The 24,066-nt window shown below is 49.1% G+C and overlaps 1 protein-coding gene across 7 annotated transcripts in view; it reads left to right on the top strand.

The window, feature by feature from the left end:
• Positions 1–307: 307 nt before the first annotated feature.
• TCF7 (transcription factor 7) overlaps positions 308–24,066 on the top strand; it is a 53,889-nt gene continuing 30,130 nt past the window's right edge. For 2 of the 7 annotated variants that reach the window (XM_042881776.1, XM_042881780.1), the window contains exons 1-3: positions 308–825; positions 923–989; positions 1,213–1,322. In XM_042881776.1, coding sequence (XP_042737710.1) covers positions 631–825; positions 923–989; positions 1,213–1,322 — 372 coding nt within the window. In that variant the 5' untranslated portion in view covers positions 308–630. The remainder of the gene's footprint in view (positions 826–922; positions 990–1,212; positions 1,323–24,066) is intronic. The other 5 variants (XM_042881781.1, XM_042881774.1, XM_042881779.1 and 2 more) reach the window with 4 other exon arrangements.

Genomic DNA, 24,066 nt, shown 5'->3' on the forward strand with positions numbered 1-24,066 from the left:
GCGCGCGCGGGTTCGTGTGCGCGCGGGTGTGTGCGTGTGCGCGCCCGCCCCCGGCCCCTCCCCGGCGCTGCCAATCACCCGGCGGCCGCTTTGATGTCGGCAGCCCTTGGCCGCCGCGCCGCCGCGTTCGCACACAGGCACCGGGCGCTCCGTGCCTCTGGCTGCCGCCGGCGCCCGCTGCTCCCGGAGAAACTTTGCGGGGCTCGGGCCGCGGGGCGGCACCGGGGGGGGGGGGCAGCGTCGAGCGCGGCATCCCGCGACGCCTGCCCGGCTGCAGGCTGCGGAGCCCCCCGCCAGTTGCCGGGAGGGAAGGAGGGAGGGGGGGAGAGAAAAAGATTTAAGAAAGGAAATTTTTGTATTATTATTTTTTAGGGAGATTCGAAAGGGAGTTTAGGAGAAGGGGGTAACATTTATAAGGGAAAAAAAAAAGTTTGTTAGAATTTAGAGAGGGGAAAAAAAAAAAGTTTAGGAAGAAAAATATAGAGGGAGCGAAGTCTTTTTTCCGAAAGCAAAATAATCGAGGGAGAGGAGGAGGAAAAAAAAAAAACAACCAACCTACGCTCAGACGGACGCGAGGAGGAATCGCGGTGAGAACAAAACTGCGGGGAAGTTTTGCGCGGCGGGAGCGACATGCCGCAACTGGGCAGCGGCGGAGGGGACGACCTGGGGGCCACCGACGAGATGCTGGCCTTCAAGGACGAGGGCGAGCAGGAGGAGAAGATCCCCGAGAACGCCTTCACCGAGCGCGATCTGGCCGATCTCAAGTCCTCGCTGGTGAACGAGTCCGAGGGTAGCGGCAGTCCCGCCGCCGCCGCGGACCCTGAGGTGAGCCGGCCGCCCCGCACGGCTCCCCGGCACGCGCTCCCCCCTCTCCTCCCGCCAACCCCGCTCTGCCCTTCTCTCTCTCTCTCCTCCCATCCAGGCCATCCGCCGCGTGCAGGATCCGCAGAGGGTTTACCAGGAGAAGCTCCCGGACCACATGGAGGATGGTTAGTGGCGGCGATCCTCGTGGCTCTTCCTCTCTCCTTCCCGGCCCCCTCCAGCCCCGCTCCCAGCCCGGCTCCCCCGGGACCCTCACACCCTTACAGTGCGCTCCTTTGGGATGACGGAGCCAAAAGGCTCCCAAATACACCATCACCTCTTCTGTCCCCCCCGACAGGCAGAACAGCCACCTGTCGTAAGGCAGATCGTGATGGGGAACTCTGATTTTAGCAGGTATGAAGCACCAGGACCCAGGGATGTATAAAGGATCTGCGTACTCTGGCTACCCCTTCCTCATGCTCTCAGACCCCTATCTGCCAAACGGATCTATGTCACCTCTGGTGAGTGCATCCTCTCCTTACGGAGACCTTTGGTGGCCTCTCACTGCCCAGCTGTGCTGCAGGTACCACGCAGGCACCTACGCGTGCTTTTTTCTGACAAATTGTGTCTAAAATGCCCAGTGCTGTTCCATGGAAAGGGGAGTGATGCAAGCGCTGCTTCTCCCCGAATTACTGGGGGAGCTTCTTCACAGACCCTGTTTTCTAGGCTTGCCTTTGTGCTGCCAACAGTCAGATCCTAAGCTCTAATGTGGAAATGCTTCCTTTATCTGGGTCTGGAGGTGAGCAGCTGCTGGTGTTGGTGTCCAGAGCTGTGTCCCGTGGCTCAGCTTCAGTTTGACATATCTGCTTGTGAGATGGCCAGCCTGGGGCCTGCTGCCAGTTGGGGCTCTGCTGTGGGTGATGACCCGGAAGGAGGATCTTCAACTTAAATCTTAAACTCTGAAATGGCAATGGAGGTTTTTCAGTCTCGTGCAGCTGAACGGCTGTTCCAGTCTTCCCATAAAGTTTTTCCTTCTCGTGTCAAATCACCTTTAGCATCTCTCTGTCATTTAATGCTTACAAAAAGTTTTGCTATATGAATAATTGAATTAAACACTTCTGTACGAGAGCTGTCTTTGCCCATTGCCATTTTCCACCAGGACTTTAGAATTTCCCGATGCTGCAGCACACAGAGGCTGTGCTCGTGACATTTCAGGGGAGCCAGCATTGCCGCATTCATTTCAGGTGTTATTCCGTATTTACAGTAGGCTGATGAGATCAGAACATCGTTCAGTGTATTTTAGTTTTTAAGCTACGAAGAATCTAGAATGCCCTCCTCAATGTAAGCACTTGGTTTGCTAAGAGGGGTAGGGATTTCAGATTGGTGTTATGAGAAATAGATGGATCGTGGCATGGGGAATGAAGTGTGATAAAATGCTGCTCGTGGCAATCAGTGCCGTGTCCTCCCACCCCAGCTTGCTCACCGGTCAGGCAGGAGGAGACTGGTCCTCTGGTAGCTGTACCCCTGCATTGCCCCGCTGACACAGGAGGTGCAGCTCCTGCTGAGATCAGGGGCAGTTTGGGGGGATCTCTGCATCTTGGAGTTGCCTTCATCTTCCAGCATGAAAAGGTGTTGGCAAGACACAGCCTCGCTGCTCTCAGAACAAGCAGCTCTTCAGTTGTTTCCCATCTTGTGTCCCTTCTTCAGGGATCCAGGTGTTCCCTCCACCCCTCGGAAATACAAAGCTGCTCCACTGATGAATTGTAATTGATGATACGAAATTTGTCTCATTGAAACGCGTTTAATTTGCTCTCTGGTGTAGAATCTGTTCAAGTTCAAAGTTGCATTAATCTATTCATTGTAGCAGGATATTTCTTTTAATCTTAAACCCTTACTAGTTGGGCAACAAAGTCCAATAGCCTATTTATTAGCAACTAAGCTGAAAAGTAGATTGTGGTTTGTGAATTGCCTTTCCCCTTGAGAGTGTAAAAAATCCAGGAGGTTACTGTTGGAGCAACAGATAGATGTGAATAGGCTGCGCGGAACTTACGGAGGAGAAAACTGAGCAGCAGAGAGGGAATGATTCCCTGAGAGCCACCGAAATCACCTACGGCCTTAGTGAGCGTTGGTTGGGTCTGCTGGGATCCTGCGGTGTTTCTTAGCAATGTTGCTTAAAAAGCCAATTCAGTGTTTTGTGCTAAAAAATGTGTTACTGGAGACGGGGGGAGAAATCTTCCCCTTTCTCAAGGCTGGCCATTCCTTTGGTTTTTGATGTTGGTACAATAATTCTTCCAGCCTATATTTCCGAGCCGTTTTTTCTTGTGTTTATGTTGACGGTGTACATCTTACCATCACCGTACAGTGTACTGCCCTCATCTGTATTGCTGCTGTGTGCATTGCGAGCTGTGATCTGGCGACCGCTTCAGTAATTGAGGAGGTCAGATCTGTGACCAGAGATCCCAGATATTAACCCTCCACAGAAGTGCATTTAATTAATGTTCCAGCGTGAGTTGGAGGGAAGGTTGTGTGAGTGGATGGGATTATGGATTGCAGTCATGCGTGCGTTTGATGGTTGGTATTTTTGGTTAATGGGGCTTCCTGGAAACAGTTGTTTGCTGTTAGGATTAATTTCAGAGTCCTGAAAAACAAAAAATGAAAAACGTGAACCCAGGTGTGTGCTTTTGCACGATACCGAGGTTTTGCACTTAAGGGCAGAGGGCACTCAGCCCTGAGGCTGCAGGCTGAGCCCCTGCCCAGCCCTACACCAGCAAGCCCCATTATTGCTGCAGTGCTCGGGGTGCTGTGAGGGTGCTGGAGCCGTCCCAGAGCGCTGCTGCCGTCGCTGTAGTGCTGCTGGCTGTTCTGCAGTTTTAGTTGCTTGGTAGCATCGGTTTGGTTTTGTTTTGCTCAGGTTGGCCCTGCCCTGGTGATGCTCACCCGGCATCCTGCTGGGCTCCCTCCATCTCCATAACCCAAACTGCATTTTCTGTCAAAACAAACCCACTGGTGTTATTTACACGTGCTGCTGTTGCTCCTGTGTGATGCGCTGAGCACGTCTGGGTACCTGACATCAGCAGCAGCGCGGAGCCAGCTGATGTGCTGGGCCCTCACCTAGTGCAGGATGTGGCCAGAGCCAGCCTGCAGCAGCATCCAGCTCGGCTGGCAGCAGGCTGCCAACACAGGCTGCTTTTTAGGGCAGCTCGGCTAGATGGGCACCATTCTGAGCATGCACAGGTATCCATCAGTGGCTGCAGAGATGGCAAAGAGAGAAGGGAGGGCAGCAGGGCGGCTGGGAAAGCTGGAATTGGGGATAGAACAGCCGGAGCTCGGGTTTCCAGTGTTCTGGGAGCACAAATAGCCATTGGCTGCTCTGGGCACAACGGGTCAGGAGCATCTCAGCATAGACTGCGAACACACCTGAAATCTTGATGTTTTTCAAGGCACCAGGAGAACCGTTTCTCACTCGGCTCTCAGCTGTCACATGCGTGTGGCACGAGTCTGCTTTTGCTCTCCTGATGCTTGGAAGAAGTTCAGCGTTTCCCAGGGCAGAATTATATGGGATTTTCGGGTTAGAAATCTGCAAGAAACTTCCAAAGAACATTAATGCACTGAGGAACTGTTTTTCTAAATGAAATACAAAATCATAAAACTATATCCTTTTTTAAATAGTACAAATGACTTTAAATCAAATTAAGGTACATCCTTAGTAAGAACATCAGCCTTTTAGGTGGTTACAAACATTAGAGGTCAGACATGGTCAAACATGTTAACACTTTGATCAGATTAAAATATTTTTCTTGCTACAGTTGTATAATTGAGTTGAGACCCGAGGGGGTTTTCTGAGCATTGTTACATCTTGTACCATGTGGTAGTTAAATCTTAGAAGGAGCATTTATAAGTTCCTTCTGTGCATAGGTTTGTGAAGCAGGGGCTGCACGGCCCCATCCCATGCCCAGCAGTTGGTCTCTGCTCCGTGCACTGCCTGGGTTGTGGGGGGTTCTGTCCTCCCACCTTCACTGCACCCCTCTTGTGTTCAGGCACCAGTGGGGTTTGGGCTGGTGGGATGTAAATGTTCTGTGTAGGAAGCTGAGGCACTGGGCTATGTCCTGTTCTTCTGGGAGAAACACAGGGCCTCCATTTCTTTGGAAAATCATTTTCTTCACTATTAAGCTCTCTAACTGGAGCTCATGTAGGAGCAAAAGGGTGGCGGTACCTTCTAAATCTCTGCACACTGACAGCCCCCACGTGAGACAGCTGGCCTAGGAAATAATGCAGATGTTCCCGAGATCTGCCCAGCTCCTCAAGTTTGCTTTCTATTCAGTGGGCTTGAAATGTCCCCTTGGGCAGGGCAAGATCAAAGTGCAGCCACTGCACTTTGCCACAGGTCCCAAATGTGTATCATGAGGTCAAAAAGCACAGAGCTGGAAGTCTCCTTCAGTGGTTAGAAGGAGAGGATTGGTCCCAGGGGCAAAGCTTTAATGCTGCCCTATGCTGGACAGGCGCTGAAGAAGCATGAACTGGGACTGGCTGCTGCTGCTGCTACAGCCCCTTCCCCAGATCTGCTCCATCCTTTGGAGGGAGGCTGTTGTCCTCTCAGCATTTCATGAAAGAAATCTGCAGCTCAGCTGCTTCTTTATACAGGTCTTTTTATGCTGGCTTTCTCTGTCGGAGCAATGGTTTTAACGTTCTTTTTTCCTGTGTGATGTTCTGATTCTGTTGAAATGAGTGGCAAAAGGCCCCCATGTCCACTCAGCTGGGGTTTGTCCCTGTGAGGAGCTGATGCATCCCTCTCCAGGTGTGGTGCCCCATTTGACAGAGGCTGGCAGCTGCAGCCCTGTGCAGATCCAGCAGTACAAGAGCAATACCAGCACCAGGCAGGCTTCCTGGTAGCAGGATCTGTGCTATGGGACCTGCCCATGACAGTGCCCTGTCCCCATGAGTGGTTATGTTCCTGGCAGAGGACGTTAGGAGTGCAGCGACTGATGATGGATAAGTCTTTTAGCAGACAGACACATGAATAAATAAAACAGCAAATCCACTTTTTCCAGCTCTTCTACCTAGCTTGAGACGGGATAATGGTGAAAATAATATTTTATGTTAAAGCGTGCTGTTGGATAGGTGGATGTACTGAGGTGCAGGGCTTCCGAGGTCGTTTATTGCATGTCTGATTCAGTCTTGGTTCCCCCCAAGGAAAATTCTTGCGTTAATTTCTGAGTTCATATCACACCCTCAATTTTGAAGCAGAACTTCCCTTTGAAATAAATTAGAGAGCTCTGCTTAAGAAGCAGCGACATGATACAGCGCTGCGTGTGTGTGGTCTAATATAACCTTATTTTTAAAGTTGTTTGGAACGAAAAAAAGAGAGAGAAAAATGTCACAGGGAAACAAAAGCGAGTTTTATGTAAATCCTTGCCTGTGAATAACTCTGCACGTGATTTAGATGGCCCAACAGTATCTGCTCTCCTCCTGGCATTCCTTCACAGGAGCTGAGCTGGCTGCTGATGAGGAGCTGCTCCGGTGCTGTGCAATGTGAGGGCACTGCTCCTGCAAGCTCCCAGCTGTTGCAGTTCACAAGATGTTCTTAGCTCAACTGGTTGAGAATTAGGAGAGAAGAGCAAAACACAGCATAAACTCGAGCTCCCAAAGCTCATCCATGTTAATGATTAATATTTTTGAAACTTTAACTGGGAAGAACAAAGTGGTTTGGGGGTTAGTGGCACACGGCGTGTCCGAGATGAAAGCAGAGCCGCTCAGCCTGCTATCCCGAGCCGTAATGGAGTGAACAGGGAGGGAAGCGGCAGCTCTGGGAAGCAGAGCATGTCACAGCATCTCACGGCCAGTTTTCTGCGATAAGTCTGTAGGCCCCGCTCCATTCCCACGTTTGGGTGAAAAATCTGACAAATTTGGGTTTGTTTGCATTTGCTGTTCCAGGGTTCCCGTCTGAGTAACCACACGGGCACTTCCGTGGCTGGGCGAGACGTGGCGAGGGCTGTAGGGATGACTCGGGCTGCTCTCACAGATCATCTGTGAAGGGTCAGATCCCGATCTCGGATTGTATCCCTCTCTATCTGCAGTGTGATCTGCAGGATCAGCAGGTTTCGGGGTAGAGGTGGTGTGAGCTGCAGACCTGAGATTGCAGTCTGCTCCGGATGGTGTCTGTATGCCATGGCAGTCAGTGGCAGATCACAGTTGAACAGTGAGAAACATCAACAGTTTTGAGGGAACATCTATGCTTTGACATTAATTTCACACCCGCGCCGCCTTGTCTGCCCTTTGGCTCTGAGTGATACAGAGAGAACGAATTTAGTGTTCATTTTGGATGGTTTGGCCTTTGACCCCCCCCTCACTAATTCACCACAAGGAAGGTAAAGGGAGGACCTGGCTCAGTGCAGCCTCTGTTGTGGGGAGGCTGTGCTGCACAGGGCAGGCCTGGAGGAACAGCAGCCCAGCACGTGCTGCTGTGCAGCTGCTAAAAGCCCTGCTCCGTGTGTGTGTCGGGAATTCCTGATGCAGACCCTCAAGGATCATCTCCTGCCTGTCTGAGGAGGAACCACCTCGCTTCCCAGCACAGACCTCTCCCATCCCAGCCCTCCGATGCTTTGCACAATCCTGTAATGCACATCACGCATCTCCTTCCAGTTGCTGCTGCTTTTCCTCGTTTTCCCATGCCTTTCCCACTCCAGCTCACTGCTGCCTGTGCTGGGAGATAGCTGGCATCAGCATCTCTCCCAGCCTGATGCATCTGTGCTCTTACCTCATTCACCCACAGTGGGTGGAGGGCACAGAAATAGGAGAGCAGGTTCACACCGCTTCCTGGACTCTCTGCAGAGCTGCTGCAGCAAGGAGAGCTCCTCAGCCTGACAAAATCCCATCGTGCTGCCAAGCCGGGAGGTGTCAGTACCCCCGCACAGGCTCTTTCATGTGCTGTTCTTCCAAAGATCTCTTTAAAAATACACACAACATGATACTCGCTTGTTAATCTCTGTGTCTGGAGGCAGGAGCGAAGGTTTGGTAGGACTAGGTGACTCAGAGGGTTGGTAACAGGAGACAGAGCTGCTCGCTTCCCAGTTTTAATCCCGCTGATTCAGGGACAGCCTCACACCCATCCCTGGCGGTCCAGCAGCCTGGGCAAGGCTCCGGCCGGCTCCTGGGCACCTCGCAGTGTGGATGAGGATTCAGCCTTGGCCCAGCCCGGCCACACCGACCCATCTGCTCACGTAAGCCGTGGGCCTCGTCCTTGCCCTGGGGTTGCCACTTCAGCACATGCTGCTGGCTCAAACCCACCTGCTTGGCTTCTCAGAGGAAGTGATTGCAACACCATGTGCCTCTACGTCTTGATTACAGCAAGATCTTTTTCTTGGTCACCTCCAAATGATCTTGGAAAACAGCTCTCTCCTTCATGAGCGCCTACCTGCATGATGACATTTTTGCTAATATCTGCCCTTGAATGTTGATAAACCAAGACCCTCCCCAAGGTTATGAAGGCCTGTTCTGCCTTTGCCAAGTGAGGTCAGGGCTGAGATAAGAAAGGTGAGGAAAACCCATCCAACAGAGCAGTACCTGGTTGAGCATCCCACGGCTGGGCACAATGTGCTGCCATGGCTTCCTGCTGCCATCCTGTCCTCTGTGCTGCTCACCACAGCTCAGCTGCAGCTAGAGGAATCTGCTTCATTGTGTTTCGTGGGGTCCCAGAGTTAGTATTTTGTTAAACGAAACAATAAGCACCACAATGCTGTGGGAAGTTTTCAAAACCAAAGTAAAGCTGGATGCTAGAATCTAGGGCACTTTTTCCCTGTGGTTATAAGAGCTTTACACTTGATTAAATGATAGGCAAAAAAAAAAAAATCTCAACAGTATCTCCTTTGTTCCATTGAGCTATAACATACAAAGTACACGTCTGTCTTGTAGAGCTATGTAGTAATCTGGACTGACCAAGAAAGACCTTTATTTTAAAAGTAATTCCACTTCTGTGCTGTATGTTGGGTTTGTTTTCTGCTGTGGTTTGCTCTGAGGAGCGTAAACTGGGGTTCTCTGCTGGGACTAAGCGAAGGGAAGACACAAAGGCTTGAGGTCATCAGGTGGGTCTGGGGTTGTGAGGTGAGCCTGTCTCAGCACAAGGGGGAAATTATAAACACGCTTATAGAATAATTGGTTAGGTGACAGTCTTCCCAGTAAAGAGCTTAAAGGGATCGGGAATGCGGAATGTCTGAAGAGATGACTCCATGGGGAAACACTGACCCTCTTTGCTAATAGACCCTTGTAAATTTTCCATGTGAGAGGTGCAGGTCCCAGCATGGCCAGGCTGGTGGTCTGCTGTCGTGGCAGTGGGAGCTGGGACAGACAGCGAGGAGGAGTATTCTTCATCTACAAATTATGCTTTGTGTGACTTTGCCCTTCAAGAAGAAAGGCCCATTCCAGCGTGGGAGACGGCACGCAGCCCCTGACACCAGCATAACCCAGGCTGAGGGCTGCCCTTTGAGCTCCGACTTCCTGCTGTATCTCATGCAGCGTGGCAGTGTGAGCTTTGAAATCTGACCGTGGGGGGTGATGGGGGCTGTGGGCATCCAGGTGACTCTCGTGGGAGCGCATCGTGCCGTGCTCGTGTTTCCATGTGGCGTTGGACAGCCCATGTAGGAGAAATGGAAATATGCATATTCGCCTTAAATCCAAGACAGAAGCAGTCATACAAAGTGAGAAGTGAAAAGAGAAAAACGACCCCAAACCTTTCTGTTTAACTTTCTCTGATACAAAGCAATTTCTCTAGGGCTGTGCACCATATGAAACACATTATAAATGCTCTTGTAAAATCCACATCGTTATACCACATGAAAGGCTGGCTCCTAAAAATAGCCATTTGGAGAGGATGCAGGCTAGTAGCAATTTTGGTGATCGTGAAATAGTTGTGTTGACATCTCAATGCATGCACACCCACAGAAAGCTTTGACTTTTGAATATTCTTAGCAACAGTTGTGCTTTGTGGAATTTTCCACGTTCTGGTCCCATAAGTAAGAATAGTTGCTTACCCAGCGGTGTTCCTTTTTGATCGTATCCATTGATTTATAAACCTTATTATATTGAGAAAATTGGTCGATGGCTTTTTCTTTGGTGTGACAGTGTTCCTAGCCGTCAGTGTGGCAGTGGTTGATGGTATCAGCTGGATTTTCCCAATCTTACCCATAGAATATTTTCTTTTTCCTCCAATAGACACACTGATGTTCAGTAGGCTGTTGAACCTGGAGCATCAGTGATTACACGAGGAGCAGCGCATCTGCCCGGCCTTTGTATCTGCTGTAGTATTCAGAAGAAAGTAAATGAGATCTGCAGTAATTATGCAGTAATATATCCACAACAAAAATTTCTTCCTCATCCCAGCCATCAGAATTTGGCTTTGGTTTTGAAGAATGGAAGGGTATAGCCTGCTGCCTTTGGTGTGTGTGCAGCAAAGCCCTGGCTGGTGCACACCGCTGTAGCTCTGGGATAGACAACGGGGCCGTGCCAGCTGATATCACTCAGGATCTTTTTGAAGAGCTGGCCAGATTTTATTTTATTGCTGCTGTGTTTTGTTTTTGGCCTGTTGTTTGTTTGAAATCATCACTATAGGGATAGCTTTCCGAAAACTGGTGGAGTCTTCAGTGCTGATCTCTGTTTGCGTTTGTCTTTTGTAAGCAGGGATGGGGATGCCGGAGCCACGCGCCTGCAGACATCCAAGTGTTTGAAGGTTGGGGTTTGGGTTTGTCCAAGGTTTTAAGTGCATAGCTCCTCTAAGGCTGACTGGAAACAGTTTGCTTCAAAATCAGTTTGCTCTTGTAATTGGAGTCAACTCTTTGGTAATCTTGAATGAAATAACAAGGTGTTAAAGAAAATTACATTGCTCCAAAAATAGCTGGCGTGAAAATCATTTAGGCTGAAGTCTCGTGTAAGTCAGATATAGCCGTGATGCTAATGGGGCAGAACAAAAACTCTTCAAGAAATGCAGCTCAAAGTGGTTCATTGTGAGGGCTGCAGTCATACTACAGTTTGGTTTAACATAGAGGGCAGCTCTTGTTCTTTTTTCAGCCCTGGAGTCCTTTTCCAATGGCAGCCTTCTCTTGAGGACTTTAATCCGTCTGTTGAGTTCTTGCAGGCTGCTAGTAGCTCTGAAGGTTTAAATGCTGTACAAGATGTGTTTCCTGTTGCTTAGCTCCCTGAAACAGATGGATGTGGGAACACCTCCACAAGACAGTGATTTTAGTTCTTCCAGACATCGCAGAATAAATGCATTCAATTCTAAATACAACCAGCGTCTTTCCAGCTAAATGCTAAGAAATGTTGACTCGTACGTTGGCATACACGCTCTGTATAATGCAACAGGTACATTTGGAAAGAGCCCCCAGAAGTTTTGAACACTTCTACCTTAAAGTTGACGTCATGCCTGGATCCTAAGTCTGTTTTCTGTAACTGATTGGATGGCTGAAACCAGGGTTACATCTGACAGGTTTCCTGCTATTCTGATGGAGTCTGGGCTTTTCCTGCTGGGAGCAGAATGCAGTTCAAACAATAGATGTGCACTGCTAGGATGGAGCTCTGCGATTCTTAGCAGCACTGAACAAAAGCATTGTAAAGATTCCATTTCTTCACTCCAGTGGGCAGCAAGTTACCTGCTATCATCAGTGCTGGACATTTGGTTATTGGCACTGACTGAAAATGGTAAATAACTACATACAGATATTTAGGCTTTGCATAAATAACGTTTTCTCAAACAGCAATCTGCTACTCCTACCCATGCAGTATGTGGATCTGTATGGGAATGCATGCGGAGGGATGAGGCAGGCTGCAGTGCTGGAAGTGAGTCTGTGAAAGATGAGCATCCACTTCGAAAAGCATCACTGTTGGCCAACTGTTATTTCTTTGTAGCTATTTCTTTGTAAATCTGTGTCTCTCCTGGTGGGTGCACTGCTGGTGCCATGGCTGGGAGCTGCTCCTCTGCCTGTGCCCTGCACTTTGTTTGATTCGGAGCCCAGCGATCCTGTTACCAGAGAGCACCAGGTGCCACGTAAACAGCCAGCTACACAGACATTAGTAATGCCAGTTGTTTGTGTGTTAACACAGGATGTTCTCAAAATCAGGTAAGAAGTGAGGCATGCTACCAAGTTTTACAGCAGAGGAACCGGATAGTCTTGTACCCTGCGTGCAGGGATGCAATGGAGGAAGCACGGTTTTATCCCAGCTTCTGCTCCGGGTCCCCCAGCAGCTCTTCTGTCTGGGGCTCAGTTTCCCCCTGGAGTGTTTTGAAGCGTTATCATTTTATGTGCAAGTGAGCTTTGAAGAGCACTGCAGGCAAAGCCACATCCATGCAGAATAATTGTCCCCAAATCGAAGCAGGCTGCTGCAATGGGAGGTGTTTCAAAAGTGATCAGAGTAAGACTGACTAAAAGAAAGTGAGCTGTGCTGCTTGTGAGACCATTAGCTTTCAGATATTAAACAAATTGTGATTTCATAATCTATTATTAAGTCGCAGGTGACCCTGAAACCACAGCTCCTTTAAGGCGATTGGCACGTTCTCATGCTTTAAAACCTTTTCCAGCCTAAATGGTAATTTCATGGATGACATTTGTTAGGTGGAAGCATTGGTTGGACGGTCCAGTATGTTGCCCCAAACACCCAGAGTGCACAGATCCCTGCTGTGAAACCCAGGACAAAATATCATTCCTATTTACCCACTTGTAATGCGCTGATGAGTACAACCTCTGGGATTGCACTGCATACTTTTTGGACACATGTACCAAACCCCTGGATGCATAATTCACGTTCCTTGTCATGAGGAATGAGTCTGTTTATCTTGGAACTCTTTTGGCTTCAACCATAATCTCTAGGAAATCATTTGTTAGCAGTCGTTAGCTGCCAGTTTGTCAGTGAATGGCTGGAGGCGAAGTCAGAAGCGAATGAAATCTTTTGCAGGCAGATGTCACATGTGGCACAGAGAGGTTTGTAACCCAAAGATGACTTGATGACTTCAGCCCAGCTGTTAGGAACACGGGGAACATGGGCACGAGCGGGTGCAGCCGACTGCTGGGTGCCCAGTGAGCAGGAGAGCCTGCAGCCCCTGCACTGGGCTGCTCCTTCCCGGGGCCATGGGTGCTGAGCTGTGGGGTGATGGGGGGTGGGCAGCCGAGCTCCAGCCCGGCTCTCCAACGTTATCGCTTCTAAATAAAAGTCTAGCAGCAAGTTTCAGTCAGGTAATGAGGGTTATCTGATTTCTCTTTAATCCGAGAAGCATCACGGGGTGTTGCAGACGGAATGATAACCTCAGATTGCTGTTTATCTCGAGCTCGGTGCTGCATGGAGGGAAGTGGCAAAAATGGGTGAAAATTCACAGGAAAAGGAGCTGAGAACGGTCTCCTTAGCCCGCACCAGATCCCTCCTTCTTGCAGGAGGAGTGAGCGAGAAATGACTGCCCCGAGTAGAAACTCTCCCATGAAGCCGCAAAATCCAGCTGAAATAAATACCACTTCCCTGCAGCATTATCTCCCACTCTGTGCTGTCTGCCCACAGAGGATGGTAGGGTGTATGAACTGGCAGGGGATTAATGGCTGCGTGGTTCATAAAAAACATTGCTGCCAGAAGGACGTGGGACCCAGACAGAAGCAAAGAGGGGCTGGTTCTCTCTGCAGATGCCCCCAAGTGCTATTTGTCTGAGAGCAGATTTTCCCACAGATCTCTGGCCTTCATATTATTTGAAGAACCCCCTCTGCAGCTGCAATCCTTCCCTCCCCGGAGGGAAAAACAGGGTGGTAACTTTGTGAACTGAATGGTGTGGAGGTTTAGGAGTGCTGCCATGGGAGGGGAAGATTTGGCTCATTAGCGTGGAACATTGTGTTGCCAGGAACAGAGTTTTGGGGCAGAACTAATAACATGGAAGCAGATGCAGTCAGCTTTTATTAAACTGGTTTGTAGAAGACTTTAAATAGGCAGCAGTTCTACATGGGTCTCTCCTTGAGCAAAGCGGAGCAGCAGACCCCAGCAGCAGCTCCTGGAATCTAGATTCTGGTTTGCAGGTGCAGAGCAGCCAGCCAACCTTTGCACACCAGGAAAGAAATCCTCTCAAATGCATTTAGAAACATCATCAACAACAGAAGTTTGTGGTTCTGTTGCATTTTTGAAGTTCTTATAGTTCACATATCTCACTTGGAACAAGGAAAAGCTGTAGAGCCACCGAGATTATGGTCTGAAGGAACCAACGTTATATCATCTTCTCTTTTATCATCGTTTATCATCTCTGTGTCACAGACTACTGGAGTTCACCCGGCCACCCCAATGGCTGCATTTACCATCAGCTGCTTGGCAGTGCGTTGCAGGTAGGGATGGATAAATCCCTCTCCAAGCCCAGTTTTGGAGCGCTTCTCCCTTGAATCACCCTTTCTGTAGCACCAATTATGTCCGGAACGCTTATCTGCATTGGTGATGATCAGATGCCGTTTCCTGACACATGGCATTCCGTGGCCACCAGTAATGATGGGCTAAGCTCACTCTGTAATTGCTTTACACAAGCACACAGGCTGCAGCCATCATCAGCCAAACACAAATTACCCTTTTCCACTGGCTCCCAGCACTGAGCCATTGACACCTCCAGGATGTCACCACGAAGATGGTCCATCCTCTGCCAGCTATGAATATTACTGTGCATCCTTGCGATGTATTTCTGTTCCGCAGTCTGGACTTCCATGAGCATATCAGTCAGGAGCAGCCGGCCACTTCAATGCAGCAAGCCTGCAAATCTCTTCACTGAGTTCCTGATATCCCCTCAGATCGTTCGGTGCCACTGGCTCCAGCCACCATTTCATAGAGCAGAGAGCACCTCCAGAAATCATGGAGTCAATCATAGAGACATTAAGGTTGGAAAAGCCCACTGAGATCAGCTATTCCAATCATCAGGTCCTTTCTTTGTGCATGCGAAAGCATCCATCCGTGTGCTCCTTGCATCTCGTCATCCTGGTCTGGCTGAATAAGGCTCGAAGAATCCCATTTGAATGCTGCACTCCATCCTACCTTTGTTGTGCAATGCTTTTTTCTCAGGCGGTTTCTAATCTACAGATTTTCTGGGCTCTGTGCATAGCATGAAGGGAAGTCTCCTCATCACCTCGGGTTCTGTCTTTCAGTATCAAGTGTTTAAGACATAATTCTAGGCGTCCAGGGCTTGCTTTCTCTTTGTGTCTCCTTTGCTGTTGCTTTCATTTACTAACATGTTGAACTTCAAAGTCTATTCTTTCTCCTTCCTAATTTTTATGGAAAAAATGGTCTGAACCCCATTTGCATTTCCTCCCTGAGGATACTGGCAATCCTTAATCCTATATATTAAAGAATCTCAGTTTTCCCAGCAGCCTTTTATTCCGGGACTACGCTGCCACACTTTTCTCCTTGAAATTCTCTCCTGTGGTTCCAAATTGCTCGTCATGGTGCCCCTGACCACTGTCACATTCTGTTCTTAGCTAATTGCATGGATGTTTGATCATTTTTGCGTCCTTTTCCTCCCCTTCCCAGCCTGTCCTTTTGCAGCTGGTTGGTGCGGGTTCTGCTCTCTCAGCATCACACACACATTTGCACTCAGTGTTGCAGTATGCATTGCTGGGCTGGGGGCACCGAGACCTGCTGCTGCCCAAGGACTGATGGGGATAGCTATTTGTAGAGCCGAGAGACAGCAGGTTGGCATCAAGGGTGCTGAATAACCAGGTGTGAATGTATTACACGTGGTGCTCACTTTGCACTTACAGGCTCCATACTCCAGTTGTGGACCAGGCAAAGGCTCTTGGCAGTACCAGGAGCCAGATGGCAGCGAAGGCTCCAGGCCTCCCCATCCCTTGTCCTTCTTGCTGCTCCCATGAGCATGCACCAGGACAGCTCTGATGGCAGTGGGAGCTGTGGGAAGCAGGCGCGATGTCGGCCGGGCCTTCCGGATCCAGGGGCTGAGATCACACAAAGCCAGGCTTCTCTCCTATAAGTCATTCTCAGCTATGTGCGCGGGTAATTAGCATGTGCATAAACACTTTGTAATCTTGTGATCATGGCTTGCAGATTAGCTCTTTTGCCAGCTTTGCGATTTCTTTGCCAGTTTTAGTTTTAATTGCAAATCCATTACTGCCAGCTCCCTTGCATATTGTAGCAATAGGCAAATTAAAACACTTGGACACAGTTGGGCGGGTTTCAGTTAAGAAATTAATTGTTACTGCCAACCAGAGCTTTTTAATGTGAGGGTGGCATTCGAGCTTGTTTTTGAGGGCATAATCTCCGAGACTTTCTTTTTTCCCTTCTCCTCCCCCCCACCCAGACTGCGTGGCCCTGTCGAGCAGCTCTGCAGATGGCACGAAGCAAATGCTCGCCTCTTTGATCTCCTAGTCAAGAAAGTTGGAAGTCGTTCTGAATTTATGAGAATCCTGTCTGAAATAAATCTGTCTGCGCGCAGGGCCGCGCCGAGCTGCAGGCAGGGCTCACCTGCACCACGCAGGATGCGTCCCACAGGAGCGGGCCGATGGCGTAACGATAAAGGGAAAACATTATGTGTGTTGTTGAACACGAAGAAGTCTAGACAATCTACAATTTACCAGTCAGGGTAATTGGCTAAAGGCTTAATCCGCCCTGATAATCCAGTAATGGCACTGCTGGCAGGACACTGATGGAAACGTCGCTCAGCAGCGCTGGCTGCCGCTGCCTCCTGCAATTGCAGCTGTTCCTGTTCCCGTTGGGGCTGATCGGGTGTTTGTGGAATTCTTCAAACTTTTCCTTTGGCTTTCTCCAAAACTTCTCATGCTCCCTTGATGCCGTTTTGTGCTCGGTTTGTTGTTGAGCAAGCACCTCTTGCTCCCAGCTCTTTTGCTCCTGACGGACAGCTCTTCACATGTCCCTTTCCAGTCTGCTGCTGCTGCCATTACCCCGAGTGCAAACAGCCCCACGTTTGGGGATGTGCTGTGTGTCACCTCCAGACCTGGGGCACTCATTGGGGCTCAGCAGTGATTGCAGGGAAGGATGGATGGGCGAGATCCCCTCCCAGAGGGTTCTCCATCCGTTGGAGCTCCCATCCCCATGTGTTGCCTTTGTGGCCCATTGCTGTATTAGAGCATAGCTCAGCTTTGAAAGCAGACTATAAGACTATCACCTGTCCCTGTTAGATTTTTCCCTTTCACCCATTCCCTCCATTTGCCTTGGAAAATGTGATGTGCTCAGCTCTCTCTGTACCCTTCCCAGAGATGAAGGTGTGCAGTGCTGTGTCTGCACAGCACTAAGCCCGCATGAACACAGCCAGGTGCTGGCAGCTCTCATCTGTGAGAATACCCATCATTTATAATGCAATCATATTTGCTCACTGGACAGCCACTTCCGTGCACCTAATTGCTGCCCTTTCTCTCTGTTCTCCGTGCCCACACAGCGCCCTGAGTGCTGGCTGTAAATCCCACTGCCTTCAGTGCCTTTGCAGACGTGTAATGGGTTGGAACTCAGCAAACAGCTCCTGTGAAGGCAGTGGAGGGGCAGCTCAGGGCTGGCACTGCTGCTCAGGGCGGGCTCCAGCTGTCAGCAGGGGCTTTAAAAGCCATAGATAATAGCATATAGAAACTCACTTTGGTCACTGGCTGCCTGAAATCAAACCGACACCGTTTTTAGAGCAGCTTTTTTTTGAACGTTGTTTCTTCTATTTCTTTTTATTTTTTTTTCTGCTCAGAAAACAATGGAAGAAGTACAGTTCCGCTGCAAACAAAACCTGAACATGCTCTTAACTCACATGCAGAATATCAAAGGGTGCTTATTCAGTACACATTACCACCCTTCCGCTTTACAGCAAACACCTCGTCACAGCTGAGAGGCTTCGGGAGAGCTGAGCATCGTGCATTCTGCAGAACGTCCCCCTGCAGTTGCCCCGCAGCTCGGGCTGACAAATCCCACTTTAATTGTTGGTGATCTCTATCAGAACAGACATCGGGGTTGAGTTCAGGGGGAACAAACACGAACCTACAGTAAGATCAAAGCGGCGGCGAGGTGCGCATGTGCTAATAATAATAGCTTATGAAAGCTCATATTTTCCTTCAACAACATCCTGTCATTTGTGTATTGGCTTTGAAAAGGGGTAAAAAAAAAAAAAAAAAAATTCAGTGTAATTTACTTCAGCAAAAAAAAAAAAAAGAGATGAGGCTGATAGTCGGTGTGCGGTTTGCTGCGAGGGTTGCGCGTGAACCGCGTCCCCGTGTGCATGTGTGAGCCGGGTGTGCAGGGCTGTGCGCCGTTATCTGATGCCTGCATACAGTCTGTGACAGTGTGATGCCGAACGGAGGGTGAGGTAAACAGTCACCAGGCTGGTAACCGCATCCACACCTGGCCCACCTCGATAAATGTCTGTAAACAGTTTGCATGGAGGGAGGTTACTGCGAGGCCGGGGATGTCTAACGGCTGCTGTGAGCTGGGTGGGCTCGGCAGGGGGGTGAGGGTTTGGGGGGATTCAGGGTGGCATCTTGCTGGGGTGGAGCTGCCAGCGGGGCTGGGGCCAGGAGCCAGCTGTAGGATGTGGGGATGCGGGGATCAGGGTTGCACGCAGTGTGGTCAGTGTGACTGGGGCATTTTGGGGCTGCTCAGCCACACGCTGGGTCCAGCGGCCGTGATTTCCCCTCTGCAGGACGTGACCTACTTGGGGAGCACTGCTCAGCCCGCAGAGCCAGGCACTGCACTGACCATTTCCTCTGCCCTCTTCACATATTCTCTGCCAACTTTTAAGCCTAGGGCACGGGGTTGAAGCCTCTGTTCCCCATCCCAGAGCGGAGTAACCGTGACACTGTGAACCTGCAGAGGAGGGCTGTGCACAGGGGATGCTCTGTGCTGGGAAGGGCACGGAGAGTGTTTTCAGCTGCATGCTGTGGTTGTTGACATTCAGCTGTGCCTGTAGTTCTGTGTGCAAGCAGGAAAGGGTTTGGGGTTTTTGTGATACAGAGGAAGGCTGACTGTAAAAGGTGACAGAGTGGCCCAATAAGTGCTGAAGATGGGCTGGCTGAGGAAGGAGAGGGCTGTTTAGAAAAGCAAGGGGAAGAGGACAAACAGAGCAGATGCATGGTCCCAGACTTTCTGGTCTCTCTGCAGAGGTGCTCCCCACTCACTGGGCACGGTGTGACTGCAGCCACACACCAATGCCAACACAAGCAGCTGCAGTGCCGGGGAGATGCTTTGCAGAGCTGTGCAACTGAGCTCGAGTCTATCCAAACTGCAGCACTGAATAGCAGCAAACAGGGACTCGTTAAGAAAGTGGAGCAAATAATAATGATCTGTCTGTTTAATGCGGCTGAAAGGCGTACTTCAAAGATAGTGTTATCCTAAAAAAGCCCGAGCATGGAGGGGAGAATACTTGATCGCTACTTCCAAGTTTTGATGGTAGTTGTAAGTAGGTCAGCAAACGGTAATATTTAAATTAACTCCTCTTTCTGGCAACTAGATGGGAATGTAGGTCTGGAAATGTGGAGATGTAGATTTCTTCCCAGCACTGCCACTCTGACAAGTCACTTCATCTCCTTGTGCCTAAGGGAAGAATACACCTTTGGGCTCTGCCCAGTAATCATCATCCAAATGCTTCCCCACCTATCTGAAGGGGTTTAGAATATGTGATTGAAAAGTGCAAAGTATTATTAACGTTGAATTAATGTCTGCCATTACAATATGTAATGGAGTATTTCTGCACACACCCCATTTCCTCCTGCTTGAATGTTTTGTCAGACGAGTCCAAGTGTTTACCAGCTTTATAGCCGCCCTAAAAGGGAGCGTGAGCTGTGGCCATGGTAGTGAGTGGGGCTGTGGGGCCGGAAGGGACAACTGGGAGCCAGCATAGGGGAGCGTTTCGGGAGCCGGCAGCGGAGCAGGGTCGGGGCGGGGGGCTGCCCCATGGCCAGCTGCCCTGTGTCATGCAGAGCCCACTGTGATGTGCTCACTGCACTGTGCTGAAGGTGCATGAGGGGCGGGCAAGCTGTGAGTTCCCATCCTTCTCCCACTGCCCCGTCCCCACGCATCCCCCAAGTGCGTTGGCCTGTCCATGCACGCTGCAGCTCTCCTGGCACACTGCTGCGTTGGAGGACCCAAGCCCAGACCTCTCCAAGCAGCACATCTTCATCCCAGCCATTTGCTCTCCTGCTCAGACCAGGCTGTCCCCAGCCCTCACCCCCTGCAGCTTGGCCCAGCAAAGCTGGGCAGCCCCATGCTGTGCTGCCTTCTCATTGCTGCGTGCTGCTTTCTGAGCTACCTGACCACACCATGTGGGTTACTGTCTAGACTGCCTCGCTTTAACAAAGTGTATTCACTAATGTACTATTAGAGCTCGCTAAAAGTAACAAACAAAGTACATTTCTTTCTTTGCTCCTTAATTGTTTGTTCATTAGCTTGCTCGCTGATTCATAAAATATGAAAACCTCCAATAGGGTATCTAGTCACTAGTGCAAATTAGCTAGTTTCTAATGTACATAAATGAATTATAACCCCGCACTTACAGTTTGTCTTTAATACAAGCACTGCACAGAAGTGCTTTATCTTATCAGGAAAGAATTTGGTCTGCTGCTATGCACACGAAATTACAAGTAAAGGCAGAGGCTGGGAGTGCTGTATCCTACACCCTCAAAACATGTTAGTGGCTAAAACAGTCTCTTTTCTGCTGGGTAATCTGTTTTCTTCAGTTTTGAAACAGGAATATGGCATCCTTGGACATGTGCATTCATAGGTAGGGTGGGATGTGAACACTGGGCATGGTCTGCAGGCTGACAGCAGCAGGGGAAGCCATGAGGCTTTCGTTCTCTTGGGACTCCTTTTCCCTAGTATTTCTTATCCAGTTTTGCTCTTCCACTCTACATCTTGGTTATTCCTGTTGCTTGAGAAATTATTCACAAAAAGAGCCATGTCCTCAAATTCCCATGAGCCTTGTTTCCAGGTAGGATGTGCTCATGTGCAAACTCCTGGGAAGCTCATCTCTAGCTGTTCTCCAGCCTACAGTTTTGTGCTGGGAAGGGTAATTCTATAACACAATCCATATATACAACTCTTTACTCTTCTCCGTACCACTGCTAGCATGCTCAGCACAAAGGGTCTCATTCTGTAAAAACACTGCGGGATTTTAGATACAATTCTAAGGATGGCTGTTTCAAGTCTGTGTATTTTATTGGCTTAATCCTTATTCAGTTCTGTAATTCTCTCAAATAATGAGCACGGGCTGCCTGGTGTAAGCTTTTGATACAAGCTGTGGCTTTCACCACACAGTCTGCCTACAGGAGAGGTTTGCACTGACAGTGGCCAAAGTCCCATGGCAAGAGGCTGGTGTTCCACGTAGAACAACCCACAGATGAGGTACTAAAAACTCAGATCTTGTCATATTTGTATGGAAATAAAGATTTCTGGTGGAGATTGAGTACTCAGATGTCTTTTGTTCCCCAATTGATATTACAGCCTTTTCCGTGGGCATCGTTCCCAAAGCCTTTGCTGTGTGTAAGGCTCAGACCTGAGAGCGCTCACGTAGGGAAATGATTTCCCACGTGTGGATGGCTTTGTTGAAATCAGCCTGACAATTTGTGCATAACATTATTTGGATGCATTTGTGAGTGTTGGGCTTATGCGTACAGGATCAAGGACTTAGTAAATGTTTTTTTGTCTTGATACATAAAAGCTTTGTTGGTTGGATACTGAGGTCTCTGCTGCCTAAGCCCCATTCAGTTTCAATGGCAACCATTCACATGCCTGTCCTGAGCACACCTAAGTATCCATACTGTGAAAGAACGTAGGACAAACTGAAGGACATTCCCACAGGTCAGCTTGCTGTGGGCTGCGACATTTAACATGGTGTTTGGACTCAGAGCATGTATTTTGTACAGAATGAAGTGTACACTTCTTTATCAGCCTCTTTCAGTGCAATTGATTCAAGAGAGATTAGGATAACGTGGGGTGCGTATCTTCGGTTATTTTAGCTCATTACTATACCATGACTTTAACTGACTTTACCTCAAAGCCAGCCAAACTTCCTTTTCTTTGCTAAATTTGCTCACAAAGGCTGCTCCCGCTCACACAGCCAGCGCCTCTTCGTCGGATGGATGCAGCAACACCTGAACCATGAGGGAGAAGTGCCACGGCGCGTCTGAGCTGGCACCAGGCATGGCCCACGGGGGGCATTTCACCAGCAGGCAGGGAAGCAAAGCCATATCCACATCCTGAAGCCATTTTAGGACCTCCGTGGTATCCAAGGGGGTAATTTTTCTTGGATGTTTTGAATTTGAAAATCTCAGCGTGTGATTCATGTGGTCTGGGAGCTGGCAGCGCTCGAGTCGTGCTCTCCAGCTTCCCCTGGAGCCTGCAATCTGCTCGGGCTCTAAATGCAGACCAGTTATGCCACCGAGCTGAGGGAAAGCTGCTCCAGAAAGTCGGGGGCCTTGGTCTCCCAGTGTGACTCTGCTCACATTTCCAATAGTTGGGTTTTCTCTTGTTTGACCAGTTGCTGGTTTCTGTCTTTTTGCTTCAGTGAAAAGGAGAGTTACCTCTGATAATTAATCCAAAATCTTTTGTCAACGAAGGCAAAGCCCAGAACTGGAAACATCTCATGTCCTGCCATCAGAGCTGACCAACCAGTACATGGCGCTCTTCAGGGCTGAACAAAGGCTCCAGAAGGCGTCGTTCAGAAATTCTCTTTCATCTTCATCTGTTTCTGCCTGGATTTCTTCATTTAATTGTTCAAATCATCAGCTGTGCTCGAGTTCTTAGATTTTGGGTTTCCGTGTGGGTAATGCCATCCATCTCTTTGCATATGACCAAATTAGGTGAAAGAAAATGAATTATGCTTATTTCTGTGCTTTAGGTGCTTGTTTAAGTGTACTGTCCTATGCAAAACGAGGAGTGTGGTTCTTTAATGTTTTCTTTAGATCCCAGCTCTAATCCAGCCTCCCCAGCTCCACCTGAGCTATGTGTGGACATAATTTTCCTCTCTGTACAGATCTTCTGCACTGGTAAATGCAGAGGTTATTACAGAAGCTATGGGAAGCTGTAGACGAACAGCTTTTGTCAGGTTGCAGAATGGTTACTTTTCCCACCCATTCAGTTCTCTGTCTCCCTCTTGGTACATTGCTGAGGTTTTCTGTTGGTGGTTTTTGTGACCCATGGCAATTGATTTCAGGGGCCACTGCACAGCTCCTCGATAAACACAACTTCTGTTCGTGGCAGGTCCTGTCTGCTCCAGGATCGCAATTGGGAGGCAACATATTTTACTGCAGATACCAAGAGTTTTAAAGTCCTCAAGCAGGTTTGCATTTAAAAGAAAGAGTTGCCAAATTCAACGTACATAATTGACATATAATTTGAAATAATAGCTTCACAGGAGTGACTGTGTAGAATTTGACCTATATATTCCTTAGAATTGTGAGTGTGTGGAGGAAGGAGAGAGCTTGACCCAGCATGACATTCAGATCTGAGAGGAAGGTTGCATGACTAACCAATAAAAAAAGCAGTCATTTAATTTCAATCTGAGAATTGCATCATGAAATCGTGAGCTGAGAACCATGGAATCCAGCATGGGTTTGTGTGTGCCATTTTTTTGTGTGCCATTTACTTATGCTCATCTGCCTGGATGAAGAAAATGAAGTTAATTACTTTATTTTGGAAAGCAGAAGTAAATGCATCTCTTCTGACCTCTCCTGAAGCCAAAGAGGGCTTCAGCTACACCTTCAGTTCACGTTGTTGCCAGGTGGTGGTGATCCTGCTCATTCAAAATACCTCTACAGAAAATTATCCCAATCCCACAAACCACTCCTTATTATCCCATTGATACTCTGCAGGCAGGGAGACCTCTAAGGTTTTAGAGACTGGAATGGAGGCAAGTGCCTTTCTTGTCCTCCAGCCTTCCCCTGGAGGGGGATGATGCAGCATTTCCCCAGCCCTCAGTGGTAGATACAGGTGAGGGGGCAGTTTGGGTCTCTGCTTCTGTCTCTTCCTGGAGCAGAAAGCTGTTCCCCCATACCATCCTTCTCCCACACTATCTGGGGCTGAGCTCCATCCTCCCCAGCTCCTCTACTTTCCCATTCCTGCTGCCATGGCAGGACTCGTGGAGGGAGGATGCTGCACGTGGGGGTGCTTTCGAAACAGGGAATGAAGGTGGTGTCAGCAGCAGCCCCAGACCAAGGTCAGCACGTGAGGTCAGTGCTGAAGGGCAGCCCTGCACTTTGGTCCCACTGTTTTCTACAACTGCACAGGTGCCCTTCATCAGCTTTATGGGCAGGATGGTTTTATGTCAGCTGTTTCAGTCTC

This window comes from Lagopus leucura, unplaced genomic scaffold (assembly GCF_019238085.1).
Source record: "Lagopus leucura isolate 7727_CA_CO unplaced genomic scaffold, USGS_WTPT01 Super-Scaffold_100030, whole genome shotgun sequence".
Classification (NCBI taxonomy): Eukaryota; Metazoa; Chordata; class Aves; order Galliformes; family Phasianidae; genus Lagopus; species Lagopus leucura.